Source organism: Nanorana parkeri, unplaced genomic scaffold, assembly GCF_000935625.1.
Source record: "Nanorana parkeri isolate BGI_ZX_2015 unplaced genomic scaffold, ASM93562v1 scaffold29, whole genome shotgun sequence".
Taxonomy (NCBI): Eukaryota; Metazoa; Chordata; class Amphibia; order Anura; family Dicroglossidae; genus Nanorana; species Nanorana parkeri.
In genome coordinates this window covers 739,136-761,254 of record NW_017306297.1, presented here as the reverse complement: position 1 = coordinate 761,254, position 22,119 = coordinate 739,136, and the positions used below count along the sequence as shown (strand labels likewise).

Genomic DNA, 22,119 nt, shown 5'->3' with positions numbered 1-22,119 from the left:
ACATACTGATTGTGTATGTATGTGTACATACTGTATATATATATTAGACATGTGCATGGAATAAAAATAAATTTTGGACAAAACAAATGCAAACCAAAAAAAATGTCATTTGTTTCATCAAATGAAACTCATTTTTATGCTGTTTCAGATTTGGAGGCAGCGAGCCTCGGAATCTGAAACCACACATTGAAACTGCAGAACGCGCAGCGGCCATATCGGCCGATGGCACGTGTTCTACATATGGGCACTGCTATCTTGGAGGTGGAGTGCATGATGTCATACGTATGTTTGGGTGTCATCATCATGGTGTATATCTTGGTCATTTGATGTCGTGCGCTCAGCCTCCAAGATGAAAAAAAAACAATATAATGTATATGATATATTTATAAATATTTTTCTGAAGTATTTGCAGGAAAGAAATGCTGAAACAAAAGAGGGCGAGGAATCAACCCCATATATCATTCTCAAACCAGGACCAGGAGCTGAAAAGGTACATCATTTAAAGAGCAACGATGTTTGTAAACTATTAAATCTGTTTAAAAAAAGTACTTTTTTAGGGTCCCTCCCTCTTTCTTTAGGGTTGCGTCTCCATAAACCTCTAATAATTAAAGAAAAACTAATGGTGAAAACGAATGGTGTAAATTTATTTTGTTCACATGTACTGACCAGAGAGTCTGATATATTGGTAAAGCTTTTTATATACTGTATAAAAGGAATATTAACCGCTTGCCATCCACCCGTTGTATAAAAAGGCATATGTGTGACCATGGCCAGAGCACCTTAGAGAGCAGGCTTTGCAGGGCCAGCCACACAGATGGAGGAATCCTGCAGGAGCGAGGAATAAGGTCATTATTACACCGTATTCCTTTACACTAGACCTAATGAGCATCAGTGGCGTAACAACCGGGGGGGCAGGGGGGCACTTGCCCTGGGCGCAGGATGTGTGTGGGGGGGGTGTACAGGGACAATGAGGGCATGCTTGGACTTGTAGTTCCTTAGCTGATATATATGAGTGGGGGTGGGGGGTACAGTTCTAGTGGATGTTTATATAATATGGGGGGGGGCGAGAAAAAATGTTCTGCCCCGGGCGCCCATAACTCTGGTTACGCCACTGATGAGCATTTAACTCTTGCAGTGCGATTGGGTATCCAAATGGGAAGATTTCCCTTCACTTCCTATTCTTGAGACATAACAGGAAGCAAGGGGAGATCTCTCCAAAGTGAGGGAAATGCTTTCTTAGACAGGTGTTAGTGCAGCAAGTTTGACCATTTAAAAGATTTCCTCTCTATTACTGTTCTGGTGACAGTTCGAAACCTATCCTTTCTGTCCCATTGACAATGGTCACCAGAACACACAGAGGGGGAGACTTGCCTCAACAGGGACACAAGCATTAATATAAACCTGACAAAAGCTCTAACCCCCTGACCTTTGACTTTAGATGCACGTTAACATTTTTGTGTATGCCCATATTTGAACAGATACAAAGACATTTAGTAATGTGTTCTGCACATATCTTGATTTTGAATATAGGTGCCAGTAGAAGGTATGGTCATTCTACACCAGTTTCCTTTCTCATCTAGTCTACAGCGCATGTCTGGCATTGCTCAGGTCATAGGAAATGATGAACAGTTGGTATTTATGAAGGGAGCTCCAGAAATGGTAGTTCAGTTCTGCAAACCTGAAACAGGTATGGTTAACTACAACATACATTTATTGATACAGATAGTAATAATAATATTATGGGGTCTATACACTAATCTACCGTAGGCAGCCGAGTGAACGACCGACCTGAAGCAAAGTGAGCCGAACGCTGTTCGGCTATTCACTTCAGGCTGGTACGGCTGATTTCAGCCGTATATCGGCGTAAATCAGCCATACATCGGGTGGCTTCACGTGGCTTCGGGTTGGCCGAACATGCTCTGCAGAAGTGCAGAAGGAGTTCGACTCAGACGATCTAACATCTGGATCGGCTAAGCCGAACCTCCGGCAGGCTACTCGCTGCTGTTCGTTCTATTCTTATAGATGCCGAACAGCAGTGAGTGAATAGACGAATGCCGCTGAGCGCCATTCGGCTCGGCTGTTCTGCTTGTTCCCTCTGTGGTACCGAGCAGAACAGAAACATTGTGTAAAATGTAGAAAAAAATAAATAGAAAACGATTGTGCGGAGCTAGCAGTGACAGCTAGCTCCGCCCAACTGTTTTCTATTGGCCGGCGGTTCTGCTGCCGTCAAAAAAAAAACAAAACATTTTCGCCATAGGAATACATTGCTAGATTCCTATTGGCTATATCAATTTGCAATAACTAATAGCAAACTAGATAATGCACCCGCCCTCTGCTGCTGTCGATCACTAAAGGGGACCTGATGGAGAACTGCAGGTCCCCTCTGCTGATTGACAGCAGCAGTGGGCGGGTGCAATAGCTACTTTGCTATTGGCTATTGCAAATTGAAATAGCCAATAGGATTCTAGCAATGCATTCCTATGGTGATTTTTTTTTTATTCTGACGCCAGCCAACGGCTTAGTGTCAGAATAAAAAAAAAAGAAAAAGCAGTGTTTCACTCCTGGGCGGCCGGGAGCGGAGACTCCCGGAGCACCCGGGAGAGTTAGGCTGCCTGGAGTTCAGTGTCCCTGGTTAGCTGGTAACCAGGGACGCTGATCTCTCTGCAAGTGGACGGAGCCAGCCGTAACATCATGGCTGGCTCCGCCCAGCTGTCAAAAGCAGGCTGTCGGCCGGCCAATGGCTGGCCGCTCGGCCAGCTTCGGCTTTCACCTCGGCTCAGTCGAGCCGAAGCATATGCCTTCGGCTCGACTGAATCGCTCGGCCAATTTCGGGAGCTGTACGGGCTATAGTGAATAGCCCGTATAGCAGCCCTTCGGTTCTACGGAACCGAAGGGGTCTTGGTGCCAAAGCTAGCCAAAGGATCAGCCGAATCTAAGGTTAGATCCTTTGGCTACTTCGTGAATAGACCCCTACGTCTTTGAAATTCTTCAACCTCTTGCTTTAGAAACAAGTTAGTCAAATATGCCGACACACGTTATGCTGTGTTTTTTTGGTTTTTTTTCTGCTGCTGTTGGATTCAGTTTTACTTGCTATTATTGAATGTCACATAGGGATTTCCCTTAGACTCTGTTTGGTGATTGTGTTGAATACAGTGTCACTAAGCTAAGTGAAAAGTATATTCCTCAGCTCCATTGCACACTTCTCTTCATTACCACTGTAACTGCTTTGCACCATTTTTTAAGCTAACAAGTCTTGCATTACACCGTACTTGCCTGACCATGCTATTATAGTACTTTTCATAATGCAGAGACTTGTAATAGAATTTGAAATTAGTCAGTAATAGGGCATCCATTTGGGATTGTCAAAAAAAGCAAAGAGCAGGATATAAAGTGCAGGGACCAATGGCCAGATAATCAAACAACCAATTTAGGGAAGATGGGTAAGCAAAACCTCTGTATTACCAAAGATCAAATAATATTGCTGTGACTGGGCTAACATACCCTAAGCCTCTGGTATATAATCCTTCTAAGAAATTATTTTTGAAGCTAAACCTTGTGATCAGTAAGATACGACTTTGCTTCCTGTTATTTAACGTGAAGATTAAATTAAATCTGTTGATAGATCACTACACTGCTCTAAGGCCCCATTCACACTAAGCGACATACCTTTTGGAGCGGATAATCGCGGCCGGGATAGCGCAACTTTCGGGGCTGCATTAAAAAATCGTTGGGCTGCATTAAAAAATCGAAAAATCGCGCAAAATCCGCAGAAAAAAGGGTCATGTAGAAGCGACTTGCGACTGCGACGAGCGACAGGTGACACGGAGCTGTACATGAAGACAGCTCCATTGAAAATCATTGGCCGATGACTTCTCGCGATATCGCGCGGCAAAAATGTGCAATATTGCGGCGGAAATCTGCGGCAATCCGCTCAGTGTGAATGGGGCCTAAGAGTGAGTACCTCTACTGCAGTCATGATACATTAAGAATGATCATTTTAAAGTTAGTTTTGTTAGTTAAAGTTAGTTGTTTAGTTACAAAAACATTTTAAATTGTAAAATTAATAGGCCTGAATATAAGGATTATATTTGACTTATCTTTTTTTAAAGTGACACTAAGCTCAGGAGTTAAATATTAAAAATGCAATAAATATCTTAACCATTAACAAAATGAATCTTATTTGTTTATCACTCAGCTGTAGATCCTCAAATCATCTCTGAATTGGTGCTGACAATGTCCTTGCACTCCAAACTCACTCCCGTGATGGACTACAATCTCATGTTTGGTTTACCAATTTGTATTGAGATTGTAGTCCATCATGTGAGTGAACTTGGAGAGGTGTCTACTTTACAACACACACAGGGTTCATGGGGAACAAAAGTAGTCACTCTCCAGAAGAAAGGACAGTGTCAGCACCAATTCGGAGATGATTTGAGAATCTACAGCCGAGTGATACACAAATAAGATAAATTTTTGTTAATAGGTAAGGTACTTTAATGCATTTTTCAGCGTTAACCCCAGAGTTTATTGTCACTTCAAATGTATGCATTCATTGTTTTGCAAGACTAATTAGTATAAACAAATAAGTAAATATAAATACTTCATAAATTAACCAAAACAAATGTCCTTCCTTGCTTTTTTTTATTCTCCTTCAAATACAGTTCCTCTGCGTTTTCTAAACAAACTTGAATATTATACTTTGCAAGGATTTCGAGTAATTGCACTGGCTTATAAAATAGTAGAGGTAAAGGGTCAAGATTTCCTCCACAGCTTTGACAGGTAATTGCATAACACAGTAACTTTCAGACTAACAGGGCTATTCACAAAAGGGTGAAGAGTTTGGATGAGGCAGGAGAAGTGAACAATCTAGGACAAACTAGCTGATTTGGAAAAATTCTCCAATTCAGCTCACTTTCCAGTTCAGCTATGTTGTCCTAGATTGTTCACTTCTCCTGTCCTTCTCCAAATGCTTCAGCCTTTTGTGAATAACCTCGTAAGTATGCCATACCCTCTCACACACCATTGACTGCCTTCTGCACGTGTCCTTCTTCCATTTATACTGTTAGCAGACAAGATATAAAATGTCACTTTTCCAGCACCTCCACTGATCTAGAACACTGGCTTTGCATCTGATCCTCCAGTAATTTTTAGGTCCATGTTACTTTTCTAACTATGGGAAGAACTACTTTAGCCAATAGAAGAAGAGTCTTACAGCTACTGTACAGGACTTTATTAATTTCTAAAAGAAAAATGTTATTGGACATATTAGCCTGTTTAATCTACAAATTATAGCACAACAATTTCTAGTAAGGCAAACATGTTAGAAATAATACCTCTTGCTGAAGTAGTAAAAAGACATGTCTTCTTTAAAGAGGAACTTTACCCATATCTTGAACATAACAACAAAGACATCTTTAGAAATCTTTGTTAATGACAATCTACAAACAGATACTTCTAGATAATTGGCGGCTTTATTTTTTGCATACCTTATTTTTCTTTTCTTCCCCAGTCTTCTGACAGTGGCCATTTTAACTAAGGGCAGATTAATGTATATCCCTTTAATTCCTGGAATTCTGGCACATGTGAATAGGACATGTGGACATGCACATCATCTCAGGGGAGGAAAATTCCTTTACCTGAGATCTCGTTAGATTACAGACGATATTTTGCAGTACTGCTCTGCTGATGTAGCCTTCCCAGGATGCAATGCTACGGCACGTTACATCATCTTTGCCAAAAAGTGGAAAAAAATACATTTTTAATAAAATAAAAATGTTTGATTAGCTAACGAATGTAAGATGATTTCATATCAGCATGCAGAGCTGTTTGCTGATGTGATTTTTAGCCAAAGGGGGTAAAGGTCCACTTTAATGAGCCTGCTATGAGCAATGTTAGTACATTGTAGCTGTGACACTGATTTTAGAAACATTGCTGAAATGGTCTTTTATTTTGTCTACACAACTTAGAAGCTGTGCTAAAAAAAAAAGCAAAGCTGAAGTCAAAGGACTATTCACTGCTATTGCCTATAGAATGCCTGCAACTGATCTTACCATGCCTTGCTCCATGTGGAGGTCGCCATCTTGGTAAAAGAGCAAGACTTGCTTTACCATGTCAGAGCTAGTCTCTGATCACTGGTAACCTCATGGCTGGTGGGTTAAAATTCAAGAAGCAGTAGGAGAATTGCACAAAGTAAAGAACAACAGAATAAAGAAGATGAAAAAGGAAGATATTTGCACTGTATCTCCTCAGGTACAGCTTCCTGTCCAGCAAAAAGAACAGTGAGCAGCAAAGTAGTGACATCACATAAAATCACTTCAAATCTTGTGAGACTAGCAGACAGAAGCAGCAGTGCCCTAGTTGATCTAAAACTGCAGATATTCAACTATGATTCTTAAGGCACAGGAGTACCCAGGTACAGGAATTGCACTGCTAAATTAGGAACCACTGACCTAAATATTTTTTTAATTTCAAAACACTAAATTACACTATCATTGTTTTTTCTCAGGGAGGAAGTGGAATCGGATCTTGTATTTCTTGGATTTCTTGTAATGGAAAATACACTTAAACCTGAAACAAAACCTGTTTTGCAAGAGTTAATGGCTGCCAATATAAGGACTGTTATGATAACAGGTATACATTTTAAATGTAGATTTATATTTATGACCTCATTCACTCAGGGTGTTCTGGGATTCCTGAGTCAAGAACCTATAGAATCGTACATGGTACGATTATGTGCGGTTTGGGAAAGATGATTGTAGCTGGACGCATCTCTCCTGCATCCAGGGACAATCAATTATGCAATTTGTAATTACTTGTGGAATGCCGGTTACAGACACCCTGTCATATACTTCCATGCGTACAGCGGCTGCATCTAAACAGGGACACCTGGGATTCCTACCACAGGAAACTGTAGGTTCTTGCCTGAACGTAGCCTAAAGCACAACTGAAGGGCTAAACACACGGTTCAAATATTTATACGTTTCTAATTTGACTAATTATAAACAAATAACTTTCAACTCTGTGCAGCCAATCTTGGACTAGGTACCTTCTAGAAAGGAGTTTACAATGTTCTTTATGGAGTTTGTTTGCTATTGAGGCTTTGTGAGTAAAGCGAATAACAAAGTCTCACTGATCAGTCAACAAACTTCTACCTAGGTACATTTTTATATGTTGTTCACATTATTTTCTCATAATATTACAAATGTTTGTCAGGGAACTAGCATTACTAAAAATTACTAATCTTACTAAATCTTAAGGTTTTACTTAGGGCACCCACTCCTACAACTTTTCTCCTTATTCTTTCTCCTTCATAGAAGCCACGTTACTTCCCTGGGAACTTGCATAACATTGAGAAGTAGGATTGGGTATCGCATGTCTTCCCTTCCTGCAAAATGACACAATGCGTACAGGACTCTGCTGTTTTCTTAATGGTAGACCCCAATGACAAATCAGAAGCCATCAGTGATGTGAGATATTTTATATATTCATGCTCATGAACCAGCACTACTTTACACTGCAGTAATGAAGCAATTATAAAAGATGGCCACTAATAACGAATTGCTTATGAATTTCCCAGATCATTGAGATGGTTTTACAAAACAAGCTTGAAGAGAGTAGAAGAGATAGGAAGCAGGTGCCCTTTGGATGTTGACATGCCAGTTCTTCCCTTTTTAATCAAGGCAGCAATCTGGAATATAATGTGTACATAACAGTTTCACTTTAGAAATAGAGAGATGACTGGAATGTGCTTGGAGGCATTCATTTACAGAGTTTAAAGACAAATATTTTGCATTATGTTTGCGTGAAGCTTATGGGTATACATAATCAAATAGCATGTGCTGACTCAATACTGGATACCTGTAGCTATTGACTGGTGTTTTTAAATATTTACAATGGTATAAAAATGGAAATTATTTCATAATAAACATTTCTAATTTACTCTACTTTACATTTCACATTCAGGAGATAACCTTCAGACTGCCTGCACTATTGGCAAATCTTCGGGGATGATTCCCTATGGCAGTAACTTAATTGTAATAGAAGCCAAAGCTCCTGAAGGACATTCTCCTGCATCAGTCACCTGGCAAACAATGAATGACAATGAAGAAAATGAACACGTATCAAACGTATGTAGACTTCCAAAGTGTTCAATTTATGAAGATACATGTAATGGGATTGACTTACTAAAGTAATACAGCATGTTCACTTTAGAAAGTGAATTTTCACGTATCTTAGTGAATGAACTAATACTGTGCTGACTTCAATCATGCAATCAAAAATCTTTTCCTTGCACATGATTGATTTTTGTTGGTTTTTCAAATTCAATTTTCACTTAGCTTCACATTATTTATTAAGCTAAGTAAAAATTCACTATAAAAAATGAAAATGAACTTTGCAAAGTGAACACACTCTACTCCTTAGTAAATCAACCCCAATGTGCTGACATTATACTGTCCAGAATAAAGTGAGAACGACGCATTTAAACATGAAGTAAGTCATGGGTTGCCCAGCTGATGCCCTGTCTTTGCTGTTGATGCTGTCACTTCTTTGGAACGTGAATGTAGCCCTTGAAGTTGAGACCCTTGATCTACATATTTGTTCTAGGTATGCGATTTCAGTGACTTTATTCAGGTAAATAAATGATAAGCTGGACTTTGCTGCTAGATATTGATGTAGTCAGAGGTCAAGTGAGAACACAAATTTCTTTCTAATTCAGTGAGGATTTTCAGACAATTTGGTTGTGATGCATTTGCTATAACATTGAATTAAGTTTGCCTCCTGAACTTGTGTGTGTGGACGACTCATTTTACAAATCTTTGAGGATCCGCACGGCACCATCCGTTGTTGTCACTATGATCCCCGCCTTACCTGAACAGGTCACAGCTATGGAATGGGGTGCAGTGTAACAGCTCAGGCCCCCACTGGATTACCCGTGTGTGGATCACAGCGGCAGATATAGTTGGATGCTCGGCGGCAACCCAGTGTATCAATATAGCAACAGTCTTTGAGTAATCCAGATATCAATATAGCAACAGTCTTTGAATAATCCTTGTATCAATATAGCAACAGTCTTTAAATAATCCTTGTATCAATATAGCAACAGTCTTTGAATTAATAAAGTGTACTTGCAGTTTTGGAGAGATTTCTCATGTTGGAAGTTGTGGCAACATTGCCCTACTGTGGAGTTCAGTGGAACAGCAGGCTCCGACAGTGCAGGCAGGAGGAACTCAGGCTGAGGTGGCAGAGAGTCCTTAGAAGAGAGGCTTACACCTGGAGAAGGTGGAAGGTCCTGTGAACACAGGACGTATGGCAGGAGAGGAGTTTGGGCTGTGACCGGCCCAATAGGTGTGGGGAGTCCGTGGCAAGCCGACGAAGGAACTTGCCTGGCGTCTACACACTTGCACGAACACCAGGCAAGTGCAACCGGCGGCCTAAACAGGGAGAGAGGGAGGAGTCCCGTGACGTCGCCTCTGACATCGTAGAGTGCCCGATGGAACTCGGAGCCGCGCCGAGACTGCAGGACGGGTAAGCCTTTTACATGCAGGTGGTCCCTTCATCACTATATTTTTCTCTAAATTGGTAAACTGGATCTGACTGGTATCCAGTTTACCAATGCCATGGTAGTGGCATACAACAACCATTAGGAAGGAACCAGAAGTCTTATCGCAGCAAGAGAGGTAGAAATTATTTTGTCCTGGACAGAACATTTTCCAGCCTTGTCAACTGTTTACATTCCAGACATAAACTATTGGCAGGCAGACTTTCTCAGCTGGCAGCGTCTGGATATGAGGAATGGCCTCTACACTCCGAAGTTTTCTAGGTCCTGTGTCACAGGTAGTTGACCTGCTGGCCTCCAGGTTTAACGGCAAATTTGGTAGATTTATAGTACTCCTACCTGATCAGACAACAGGTAGATGCTTTACAGGCTCTTCCAGAATGTCTGGATCTCCTTTCCTAAGGACCGGTTTACCACCCTGCTTCACAGTTGCAAGTGTTAACAGCATGACTGTTGAAGCTCAGTGTTCGGCTCACTTCACTTCAGATCGGTCATTCACTCGGCTGCCTCGGCAGCTTCGTGAATAGACCAATTGGCCTTTAAGGTCTTACTCTCGGTACTCTTTGTCACAAAACTGTGTCATGTTGTAAGTGGAAGGGGATCTTTTTTTCTTTTGTTTTTGTTTGCCAGTGTAGGTGACAGTATATTTTGTCTGATAAAAGGCTTACTTTAAAGGATATTTAAACAATGCAGCATCTAATATGATTATCTGATATACTGTTCAAACTGCTTTGCAGTTAGTGTAAGCCTGATTAAACAAAGAAGGTTTTCATAAAATAAGGATGATTATTAGAGTTTCTATCAGACATATTCAATAAAAAGTTATTTTTAAGTTCTAAGGAGCATATTTATAAAGCAGTGAATGTGACATTCACCAATAATTCACTGCAATTGAATCAATCATTGTAATTTAATGTGTATTTACATTTTTGCAGTTAAATGTGAAAACCCCTCTATATGTTTGTGTTCCTATTCACATAGCATATTGAAAAATAAATGTAAAACAGATGTCTTACCTTTTTAGATGTTTTGTTAAATCAGGCAAGATGGCTGATTCCAGGTGTTTCTCAGCCTTTTGAAATTTGAATATTGTATTTAGCTGATAAGCTTCATTAGCATACAATGGAGAAGCCACCTTAGACCACTCACCCTTCACAGCCCCTCCTAACATTTCAAACAAATAGATGCTAGAAGAATGTGTAACTCTTAAAACCCTAACCCATATAAAAGCAATTTACACTGCAAGCATTTTTTTTTTTTAGCTTCTGCTATGTGAATTGACATGTGTAACAAATATAAAATAGGTGTTGTCCCGATCTGGCTGTAAAAGTGGAAATACACTTTAAAGCATATGCACCAGAAAGATATACCTGCAGAGAGGGCCCACAAATGCACCTTCTTAGCACACCTGCATTGCCACACAGTACGTGGCAATATACTTCTGCCCTGCCAGAAATAAAGAATGCAAGATTTTTCATCCTGTGTGCTGAGTTTAGCAGCCTATTTAAAGGAATGGATTGCCCTAATGTAACGTACGTGAACACGTGACAGAATGTTTGTGCTTTTAATGCACCGCAGCGGACCGGGCTGGTGTGAATGGGCCCTGAATGTTTGGTGAATTTCTTTTACTACTTTATAAATATGCCCATATTTCTTAATTGCAGTTACTCAAAGCAACACATTTGGATTCACTATGCTCTCTTAGATCAAACTAGTACTAAATGGTTTCTTAATGGTTGCCATGGGTAACTGCACTTAGCACTTAAAAATAAAAAAAGTTCTGGCAGCCTGTGTTGCAAAACATTAACTTTCTGCATTATTGCCTATTGGGTTATAACAGGGCAGATGTTAAGCATGCTGGGTAATAACTCATTAAAAATACATCATATGTTTTGAAATGAGCTGGGTTCATTCACACTATCACATGGGCCAATGTACATTGGCATGCCTTGAAATGGGTTGCATTTTTTAAAGAATTATAGTAGATATACATTATGAGGCAAAATAGAGGTCACCACACCCACAATGCATTAGGCAGGACTTTTTTTCTACAATTGAAAAATAACAATTCCTATGGAAAGCAATGCATATAGGCTTGTCCACTCCATGTGCCTGTCCGAGATGGTGTAGCACAATAAATGAAAATGCATTTAGTGTGAATGAGCCCATACTAGTCCTAAAATTTCTATACCACCCTCTCTGCAGAGGATAGGTACATTGTGCATAACCCTCCCCTCCCCATGCACATACCAGTTTTTGGGGCATAGGGTGGCATAGAATGCCCCATTTTGTTTTTAGGGTCATCCCCATGATGTACGTGCAAGGTCCACAACGGCATGTGAACTGGTATCAGCATGGTAGATGACTTGCATGTTTATAAACCTCTAACCACAGGAATTTTTATTAAGAAATACATCCATTTAATATTACAAAATAATCATACAGAGGTGATTAATAAATATGTTTGTTAATATTGTTTCACAGGAATTATACATTGACATGTGTGACACAGATGATAACAAAATCAAACCTTTTCATTTTGCTATGACTGGCAAATCCTATCAAGTAATTGTGAACCATTTCTATACATTGCTTCCAAAAGTAAGTATGAGTAAATAGAAGATATTAAAATGCAGTTTCATCAAACCACTTAGTGGAGCTTATAAATCAGAGCTTATACATCCACAAGATAGTACAATCAAACAAGTTACTGGGAGTGGGCTAAAAGGAACCAAAAGGTCCCCACTTAACAAGTTCTCTACTGTTCTCTTCTTTTTCTTTTAGCCTACCTCACCATATCATGTTTGGCTATGCCATCTTTTTAATCAAGTGAAACCTGTAATTCATTACTATTGGTGGGAAAGCTGTAACACTCACATTTTTCTCTAAATATTGACTGTCTATGAAGTCCAATAATGTCCAATTCAGTTGTTAAATCTATGAAATATCTAATAATGTGGTTACAGATTCTTCTGAATGGAACCATATTTGCTAGAATGAGTCCAGGACAAAAGTCCAACCTTATCGAGGAATTTCAGAAGATAGAGTAAGTTCTTAATTATTTACAATGTTACATATTTCATATAAAAATGGAAAGCTGTACAGAGGAAAATGTGTAGTCTTTACTATATTTAAACGTCTATTCAAGGGGTATATGAAAAGCAAAGGTCTATAAAACAATAGCTCAATCATGTCTCACTTGCTATCGCAAACATCTTGCATAGATAAAGTATGTACATATGTAAACTTTGTAATGCCCTGTGCTGCAATGGTGCTTTTTGCACATGCAATCAAATATGTATGCTTCCTGCCATCTGTGCATCTATAACGGTTCCCAGGGATGGCTCACTGATTACTGGTGGTCACTATTTAGGGAATTCTGTCAAAGCATATTGTAAAGCTTGCTGCTCACACTGTGGGCGTTTTTTAGGGTCAAGGTTAACGTTGCTGACCTCAGCTTTTTGCCTTGTTTAGGATTCTTTCTACTTGTGTTAACTTTAGTTTGTCTGACATTGATCCCTGATTCTTTCCCTGGTTCCTCACCATTTGGCCACACAATCCTGAATAATTTTTCAGATCTCAAACATGTTAAAAAAACCTAAATGAACTATAGTTACATATAGTACACACACGGGTATTTTACTAGAGTGATCTGATATCTCTTTTATTCTTTAGTTATTATGCTGGCATGTGTGGAGATGGAGCAAATGACTGTGGGGTGAGTAACTTTTAATATCCGCCTATCTCAGTTTGTAGTAAGTTTCTGAAAAGCCATAGGGGCTTGGAGCTTTCAGGATATACTGTCAATACAGTTACACTGCCTTTAATTAAAATTCAGGCTTCCTGGAAAACAAACATGTCTTGCAGGTCAGGTATGTACATTGCAAGAATTTTCAAACATTTCTGATTCTTACCTGTTTCTGTTCTGTAACTACTGAGATTGGGAGTTCCGTCCTTCAAGATGCCTAATTACCGATCTCTATAGATCGGACGAATCACGGATCACCCTCAGGGCTGATGCATGCACTTATGCCGAGCAGCCGACAGAAATACTTACTTTCTCCGCGAGCCTGCCCCTGTTCCCCGGCGCCCTCAGGCAACTGCCCATGTTGCCTTGCGCTGACGCCGGCCCTGCTCAGACATTGCTGGGGGCCGGATCATAGTTTAAAAAACAGGGTGGGTGGCTGTGGTGCTGCACCGCCACGCCCCCTCCCGTCCCAGAACAAAGGGGGAACGTTAGTGAGCAATTGCTGTGCGTTCCAGCAGCTGCTGCTCTGGTGTGAATAAGCCCTTACTTAGAGGGTATATTTAAATATTTTTAACAACTTCTTTAATAAACAAAACATTTTTAAATACAATTCATTCCTCTTAGCCTGTGACATGTACTAGCATGACTTCTTATTATTTTCTACAGCTCAAGTATTTTTTATTTATTACAATGAATGGGCATGCAGACTGCCCTGTCTTACCTCTCTACAGCGGCGTGCAGCTTTGGGAGAGGCAGGGAGATGACATGACTTCATATCCCAGTTCTCTTCTTATTGGCCGCCCTACAAGAGCCTGTGCTGGCGTGCACCCAAAGTTAGAGGGGCGCAGCCGCACTGGCGTTACGCTGCTAGCATATTGTAAAGCTTGCTGCTCACACTGTGGGCGTTTTTTAGGGTCAAGGTTAACGTTGCTGACCTCAGCTTTTTGCCTTGTTTAGGATTCTTTCTACTTGTGTTAACTTTAGTTTGTCTGACATTGATCCCTGATTCTTTCCCTGGTTCCTCACCATTTGGCCACACAATCCTGAATAATTTTTCAGATCTCAAACATGTTAAAAAAACCTAAATGAACTATAGTTACATATAGTACACACACGGGTATTTTACTAGAGTGATCTGATATCTCTTTTATTCTTTAGTTATTATGCTGGCATGTGTGGAGATGGAGCAAATGACTGTGGGGTGAGTAACTTTTAATATCCGCCTATCTCAGTTTGTAGTAAGTTTCTGAAAAGCCATAGGGGCTTGGAGCTTTCAGGATATACTGTCAATACAGTTACACTGCCTTTAATTAAAATTCAGGCTTCCTGGAAAACAAACATGTCTTGCAGGTCAGGTATGTACATTGCAAGAATTTTCAAACATTTCTGATTCTTACCTGTTTCTGTTCTGTAACTACTGAGATTGGGAGTTCCGTCCTTCAAGATGCCTAATTACCGATCTCTATAGATCGGACGAATCACGGATCACCCTCAGGGCTGATGCATGCACTTATGCCGAGCAGCCGACAGAAATACTTACTTTCTCCGCGAGCCTGCCCCTGTTCCCCGGCGCCCTCAGGCAACTGCCCATGTTGCCTTGCGCTGACGCCGGCCCTGCTCAGACATTGCTGGGGGCCGGATCATAGTTTAAAAAACAGGGTGGGTGGCTGTGGTGCTGCACCGCCACGCCCCCTCCCGTCCCAGAACAAAGGGGGAACGTTAGTGAGCAATTGCTGTGCGTTCCAGCAGCTGCTGCTCTGGTGTGAATAAGCCCTTACTTAGAGGGTATATTTAAATATTTTTAACAACTTCTTTAATAAACAAAACATTTTTAAATACAATTCATTCCTCTTAGCCTGTGACATGTACTAGCATGACTTCTTATTATTTTCTACAGCTCAAGTATTTTTTATTTATTACAATGAATGGGCATGCAGACTGCCCTGTCTTACCTCTCTACAGCGGCGTGCAGCTTTGGGAGAGGCAGGGAGATGACATGACTTCATATCCCAGTTCTCTTCTTATTGGCCGCCCTACAAGAGCCTGTGCTGGCGTGCACCCAAAGTTAGAGGGGCGCAGCCGCACTGGCGTTACGCTGCTAAAGGAACCAAGGCATTTGGTTTGCCTCGGCATGCGCCCTGAGATGAAAGGGCGCAGCCCGAACACAGAAGCTGCCAAGCTTCGGGAACAGCCTGTGTGTCTTCCCTGACACCCAGGCGGGGCAAGCGGAATGACGATCTCTCCCTGGACCCCGCGGGCGGGCGGGTGGCCGATTGATTGCTATATGTTGTTTAGGGCAGCTGGGCCTATTTTAACTGCTTGAAGACCAGGTGTTTAGACCCCCTTCCTGGCCAGGCCATTTTTCAGTATTCAGCGCTGCAATATTGGACTGACATTTATTCCGTCCTGCAACGCTGTACTTAAATTAATTTTATACCATTTTAGACAGATAGAGCTTTCTTTTTGTGGTATTTAATCACCACTGCGGTTTTAATTTTTTTACTATATTTCGGGAAAATTACAGAAAATTTTCCAAAAAGTTTTTTTTTTTAACATTATGTTAGGAAACATTTATTATCACCCAATTTTTTGGTAAAACATAAAAGACGGGGTCACGTCAGGTAAATAGACACCAAACATGTCAAGCTTAAAAATTGCGCGCACTCGCAAAATCGCAAAAAAACACCATACCCAAAATTGACCATAGGCGACGCTTTAAAAACTTTTACTGCTCATCAGTTTAGTGTTATAAGTGATTGATGGCCCTAGAATTATTGCTCACACTGCGACGTTCGCGGCGATATGTAACATGTGCGGCGATATGTAACATGTGCGGTGTAATGGGCCCAATCGCCGTTTTCGCAGGTATGCACACCCGACGCATGTTTGCATGCGTGTATGTATGGGTGTAACTTTTTTAAAAAAATGTAATCTTTAATTTTGTTTCCTATTTTTTTTTCACTTAACTTTATTGCTATTACATAGGGGGCTAAGAAACCCCCCTATGTGATAGCAAAATATGTTACAGGTCCCCTTTATGGAGAAATCAGGGGTCTCCAAGACCCCTAATGTCTCCTAGGACCCCCGAAGAAGCTGATGAAGCAGAGACCAGCTTCATCAGCTTCTCTCCAGCGTCTGAAGCTGGAGAGTGACACAAGAATGCGGAAGTGATGTAATATACATCACTTCCGCATTCTTACAGCGGAGAGGGGACCAGAGGGAGGTCTTGTACCGACCTCCCTCTGATCCCCTGTGACAGAGGCACTATGCTGGTCCCGGGCGGATCGCTTCTATGTTAACAGGCATCGCTGCCTGTTTTTAAATTGACTGGATTTCCCACTCGCGCGCGCCGCAAGGCACGCACAAGTGGGCGTGGCTTATCTAGAGAGCTCCTACCTCCCGGCCGACCAGTGTAAAAAAACGGCCGGCCGGGAGGTAGCCAAGGTATGGGCCTGCACCTCCCCGGCCTTGACACCCGAACGGGCCGGGCCAAGGACCCTGGCGGACCGGATGTGGCCCGCTGGCCGTAGTTTGAAGACCCCTGCTCTAGGGTCTTTTTATAATGTATTGCTGAGCTCAAATTGAGGAGAGAGGGTTTAGGGATGCATGATACCCTAAAAGCACAAAATAATAAAGGAACGGTTATTCTGAAATAACAGCAGCAACAGATCAACTTATCATATGAGAGAACAACCTCCAAGAATAGATGCTGATGGACAGAGGGCAGCCAGATAAATCTATTACCCTGTAAGATCAGTCACAGTATTTTCTCATGCACCAACTGTGTTTTATACCACTGTTAGATACCTAGATCTGAGGGCAATAAATCCTTCTTTAACCACTTCCGTGCCGCAATACGTCTATAGACGGCGGCCCATTAAAGTGGTTTAAACACTGCAGCACCCGTGTTCTTGGTACCGCTTTTAAAAGCCAGCGATCAGCCAGTTTTGCTCTGATTGTTTCAGTAATAGGTTACAGTAAATATGTCAATCTGATCGAAATTTAATTAATAGATAAAAGTACAAATAACTCAATATGATCACCATTTTTGTGGATTTAATCTGCAGGCTTTAAAAGCAGCTCACGCTGGTATCTCACTATCAGAACTAGAGGCTTCTGTGGCTTCACCTTTCACATCAAAAACCCCCAATATTGAATGTGTTCCAAAGCTTATCAAGTAAGTTCATCTCATACTTTATCATTCTTAACATGTTTGTGCAGTATTTTTGGCAGATAGTTTGAATCGTTGTTAAAGTCATTAACAAATCTCAGCATTTGAGTATGTGTGAAACATGCTTGATGAGCCCCAGCTGATATTGTAAAACTAAAATACACAGTTTTAGAATGCAAGTTTGTTGAAATCACTAAACAAAATCATTGTACAATACTTGCTTTTATTGCATTCGGAGAACAGCACATTTGCTTACAACACTCTGATCCCTAAAAACTTTACCAGTTATGGGCTTTATGAACTTATAATGGCACAATGATTACACATAGACATCCAAATTGTATCCTAATGGTATTTATTGTGTGCCTATGATACGTGTGATAGAACAAGTGTCATCTGCTATGGAGTATACAGTCAAGCAACCAGATCTACGGCAGCTAAACCATTGTATGCCTTAAAAGTGTGATTATCTTTGTTGTTGGGCCCAAATCAACATTGCTAGTGATGTTATATGCACATCTCATTTAGGATTAAAATTGCATAAAGTGCATATTGGTATCATTAACAGATGACAGTAAAAGTAAAAAAAAAAGCCATAGTGCATGTTGTGCTGAGGGTATCACAGTGCCCAGGCACAGATAGGATGATGTAGCCACTTTCCTGCTTTAATTGGGATATGCCCATGACATTGCTTGGCTGGTCACATTAGTTTTTCTTTTCATTTTCTGGTAAAATGTTGACATACGCATGCTGTGGTGCACTTTATGTGAGTAGAAGGCACTAAAGCAGCATTATTTGGAAGGTCAGTGTACATGGCAAACTAGGACTGCAATGTACATTGACCATCAGTGTACAATTTACTAGATAGGAATTAGGGTTATTAAGTAGGGATGTCCAGATACCAGTTCAGATACCAGTGCCGATACTTGGCATTTTCACGAGAACTACCAGGGTTGCAGCGCTTGCAGCTGGGACCTGGCTCTGGCTCTCCATCACTGTCCTAAAATCATTAGGCTGTATTGTTTTAGAAAAACTGTCACATGACAATAAACAAAAATGTATCAGTACTTGTATCTATGAGTAGACATGTGCACTGCCAAAAAATTCGTTTCGTTTCGTTTTAAATTCGGATTTGTGTTATTTCGTTTTTCGGGATTCGGGTGTGAAAGTCAATTCGGATTCGGAATTCGGATTCGGACGAAATTCGGTAGCGTTAGTACGAACGTTCGTTTCGTTTTCTGTTCTTATTCGTTTCTTATTCGTTTCTTATTTGTTTCATATTCGTTTCGTTCGTTTGCAGCAAAAGTGACATTTGAGGGGGAAAAAATATTTTTCTCCTTCTCTAATGTCACTTTGCTCCAACGAACGAAACGAATAAGAAACGAATAAGAAACGAATAAGAACAGAAAACGAAACGAACGTTCGTGCGAACGCTACCGAATTTCGGAAATGGAAATTCGGATTCGTTTGCATTCGTTATGTCTGTAATTCGGAATTCGGATACATCCGAATGTCCGAATTTACGAAAATTCGTCCGAATTTCGATTCGGAACGAAACGAATTGCACATGTCTATCTATGAGTACTTGGACAAGTGTCAGTACTTGTACTTGTAAAAATGGTACATTGCATCACTTACATATATTTATAAAAAAAGAATAATGCATTAAAATGGGGATGTACAAATCCCAGGAGTTCTGTATGTTCCAAATGACAGCTGCCTCCTAACTTTTGAATTTTTCTCTAGTCTAGTTCTGGAGCTGGAAAAGTATCTGTACATGTACTTGTACCGAGTACGGTACTTGGTATCTGAACATCCCTATTATTAAGTGGTCAGAGCAAATGGCAGCTTATGTGAGCCAGTTACTAGATAGTAAACAGAAAACACAATGGTAAGCCATCCAACTGAGGTCACAATACAGCAACAGTGTGGTAAACATGGCAGTCACTAGTGTGACTGGCTGTGCAATATATTTTTCACAGTGCACAATGACACTAAACAATAAAGATTGTTAAGAATGTTTATAATACATTGATGTAACAAACTATCAATAATTGTTTAACCCAATGTCTTTCTTCTTTCACAGAGAAGGACGAAACTCACTTGTCACTTCATTCTGTATGTTCAATTATATAGCAATGTATGCTATGATCGAACTCATTTGTGTGATGCTTCTATTTTGGGTATGCTTGTCCATCATACAAAATAATAAGTATATTTATGCAACAAAATAGCAAACATCATGAACATTTTTGGTTTTATACATTTCCCTGAAATACTGGGATCTATTCACTAAGCTGCCGTAGGCAGCCGAGTGAACGACCGTCCTGAAGCGAAGTGATCCGAACGCTGTTCGGTTATTCACTTCTGGCTGGTACGGCTGATTTCAGCTGTATATCGGCTGAAATCAGCCGTACATCGGGTGGCTTCGTATGGCTTCGGGTCGGATGAACATGCTCGGCATGTTCGGCCGTCCCGAAGTGCAGAAGGAGTTCAACTCAGCCGATCCAACATCTGGTTCGGCTTAGCCGAACCTCTGGCAGGCTACTCGCTGCTGTTCGGTCTATTCTTATAGATGCCGAACAGCAGTGAGTAAATAGTCGAATTCCGCTGAGCGGCATTCTGCTCGGCTATTCTGCTCGGTCCCTCTGTGGGACTGAGCAGAACAGAAAAATAGTTAACAAAGTAGAAAAAATAAAATAGAAAACGATTGTGTGGAGCTAGCAGTGACAGCTAGCTCCGCCCACCTGTTCTCTATTGACCGGACAGTCTTGCTGCCGCCAAAAAAAAAAGAAAAAAAGTGGGATGTGCCGCGGTCGAACAGACCGCGGACATCCCATAATGTTCGGCGTTCGGCGAACGCTAGAACATGCAATGTTCGAGTCGAACCTATGTTCGACTCGAACGTTCAGCCCATCCTTACTGTCAATCACCAGACGGGGATCTGATGGAGAACTGCAGTTCCCCATCTGCTGATTGACAGCAGCAATAGCTACTTTGCTATTGGCTTTTGCAAATTGAAATAGCCAATAGGAATCTAGCTATGCTTTCCTATGGGGATTTTTTTTTTATTATTCTGACGGCAGCCAACGGCTCGATGTCAGAATATTTTTTTTTTTAAAAGCAGGGAAAGGTTCACTTTGCTCGATCGAGCAGAGTAAACCTTTCTTGGAGAAAGTGTTTCTCTCCTGGGCGGCCGGGAGCCACTATCTAATAGCGGGAGACTCCCAGAGCGCCCGGGGGAGTTGAGCTGTCTGGAGATCAGTGTCCCTGGTTACCTGGTAACCAGGAATGAAGATTTCTCTGCAAGTGGCTGGAGCCAGCCATAAGATCACGGCTGGCTCCGCCCAGCTGTCAGAAGTAGGCTGTTGGCCGGCCAGCTTCGGCTTTCACCTCGGCTCAGTCGAGCCGAGGCATATGCCTTCGGCTCCACTGAGCCGCTCACCCAACTTCGGGAGCTGTACGGGCTATAGTGAATAGCCCGTACAGCCACCCTTTGGTTCTACTGAACCAAAGGGGCCCTGGGGCCGAAGCTAGCCAAAGGATCAGCTGAAGCTATGGCTAGATCCTTCGGCTGCTTCGTGAATAGACCCCACTGTATCATGGTACCCTCTAGTGTGTCCTCTCTAGGAACACACAGACAATACATAATCTGCTAACACAAGAAGCTTGGCTTTCAACAAACTCTCAAACTACTATGGGCATGCCAGGAGTGAGGGGAGAGATCTACACCAGGACTTTTGACATCAGTGAATAATGAGTAGAGGGTTAACCCTTCTTCTGCTTCTATTTGAAATGCATCATAGTTAGTTTCAAGCCCCAAATGATGTTAATTGGTAAATAAGATGAACCTGTGCTCACTCTGAGTAACCAATCATATGTGAGGAAGAAAACAGATTTTTTTTAGCACATGATTGGGTATTCAAAATGAACACCACTTTGCCTTATTTACATTAAAAGGTATGTTGTGAGAAAATAAACTTATTGACACCACTCTACCACCTCTACTCACCCCACTGTGCATATCTTTTCACTGCCCCCCATCCCTTCCCCACCAGCTGGTGTACGTTCTGTACAGCATACATTGCACTTCAGCCCCACAGTGAGCATTCAGCGTAATGTTCACAAATAGCAAGCACTCATTGGTCAGCATGGTCGCGTGACCACGCTGACCAGTAAAAAGTGCTTCTTTCTTCTAGGACCTGGTCCCCGGCTCAGAAGTGCTTCTTATTGGTGGACATGTGCAATTTGTTTCATTATGAATTGAAATTCATACAAATTTCTGTAAATTCAGATGCATCCGAATCTCCGAATGACAGAAATAACTTGGGTACAAGGTGCTTTTCCAAGCCCCCCCCCACCCCTGGAAAAGCACCCTCCAAATGCTGAGGGCATATGGCCTGGTATGGTGTAGGGAGGGGTGCTGCTCTCTCATCCCCCCCTTTTCCTGCCCTGCCAGGCTGCTGTCCAGATTGAGTAAGGGATTTTTCATTTTTTTGGCATTGGGATCCCCTTAAAATTTTTTACGAGACCTAAAAGGTCTGGTATTAATTGCCTGTGAACCACATGCTGTTTTTTTTTATTTATTTTACATCAGGGGTCCCCCAAAACATTCCTACCAGACCTAAAGAGTCTGGTATGATT

The 22,119-nt window shown here is 41.4% G+C and overlaps 1 protein-coding gene across 1 annotated transcript in view; it reads left to right on the top strand.

Annotated features, from left to right (window-relative positions):
* LOC108796110 (probable cation-transporting ATPase 13A4) overlaps nt 1–22,119 on the top strand; it is a 72,498-nt gene that overhangs the window by 31,990 nt on the left and 18,389 nt on the right. Inside the window, exons 15-24 of the mRNA XM_018567528.1 lie at nt 413–490; nt 1,531–1,687; nt 4,662–4,779; nt 6,506–6,630; nt 7,963–8,126; nt 12,041–12,157; nt 12,523–12,602; nt 13,232–13,274; nt 17,372–17,481; nt 19,562–19,658. Coding sequence (XP_018423030.1) covers nt 413–490; nt 1,531–1,687; nt 4,662–4,779; nt 6,506–6,630; nt 7,963–8,126; nt 12,041–12,157; nt 12,523–12,602; nt 13,232–13,274; nt 17,372–17,481; nt 19,562–19,658 — 1,089 coding nt within the window. The remainder of the gene's footprint in view (nt 1–412; nt 491–1,530; nt 1,688–4,661; nt 4,780–6,505; nt 6,631–7,962; nt 8,127–12,040; nt 12,158–12,522; nt 12,603–13,231; nt 13,275–17,371; nt 17,482–19,561; nt 19,659–22,119) is intronic.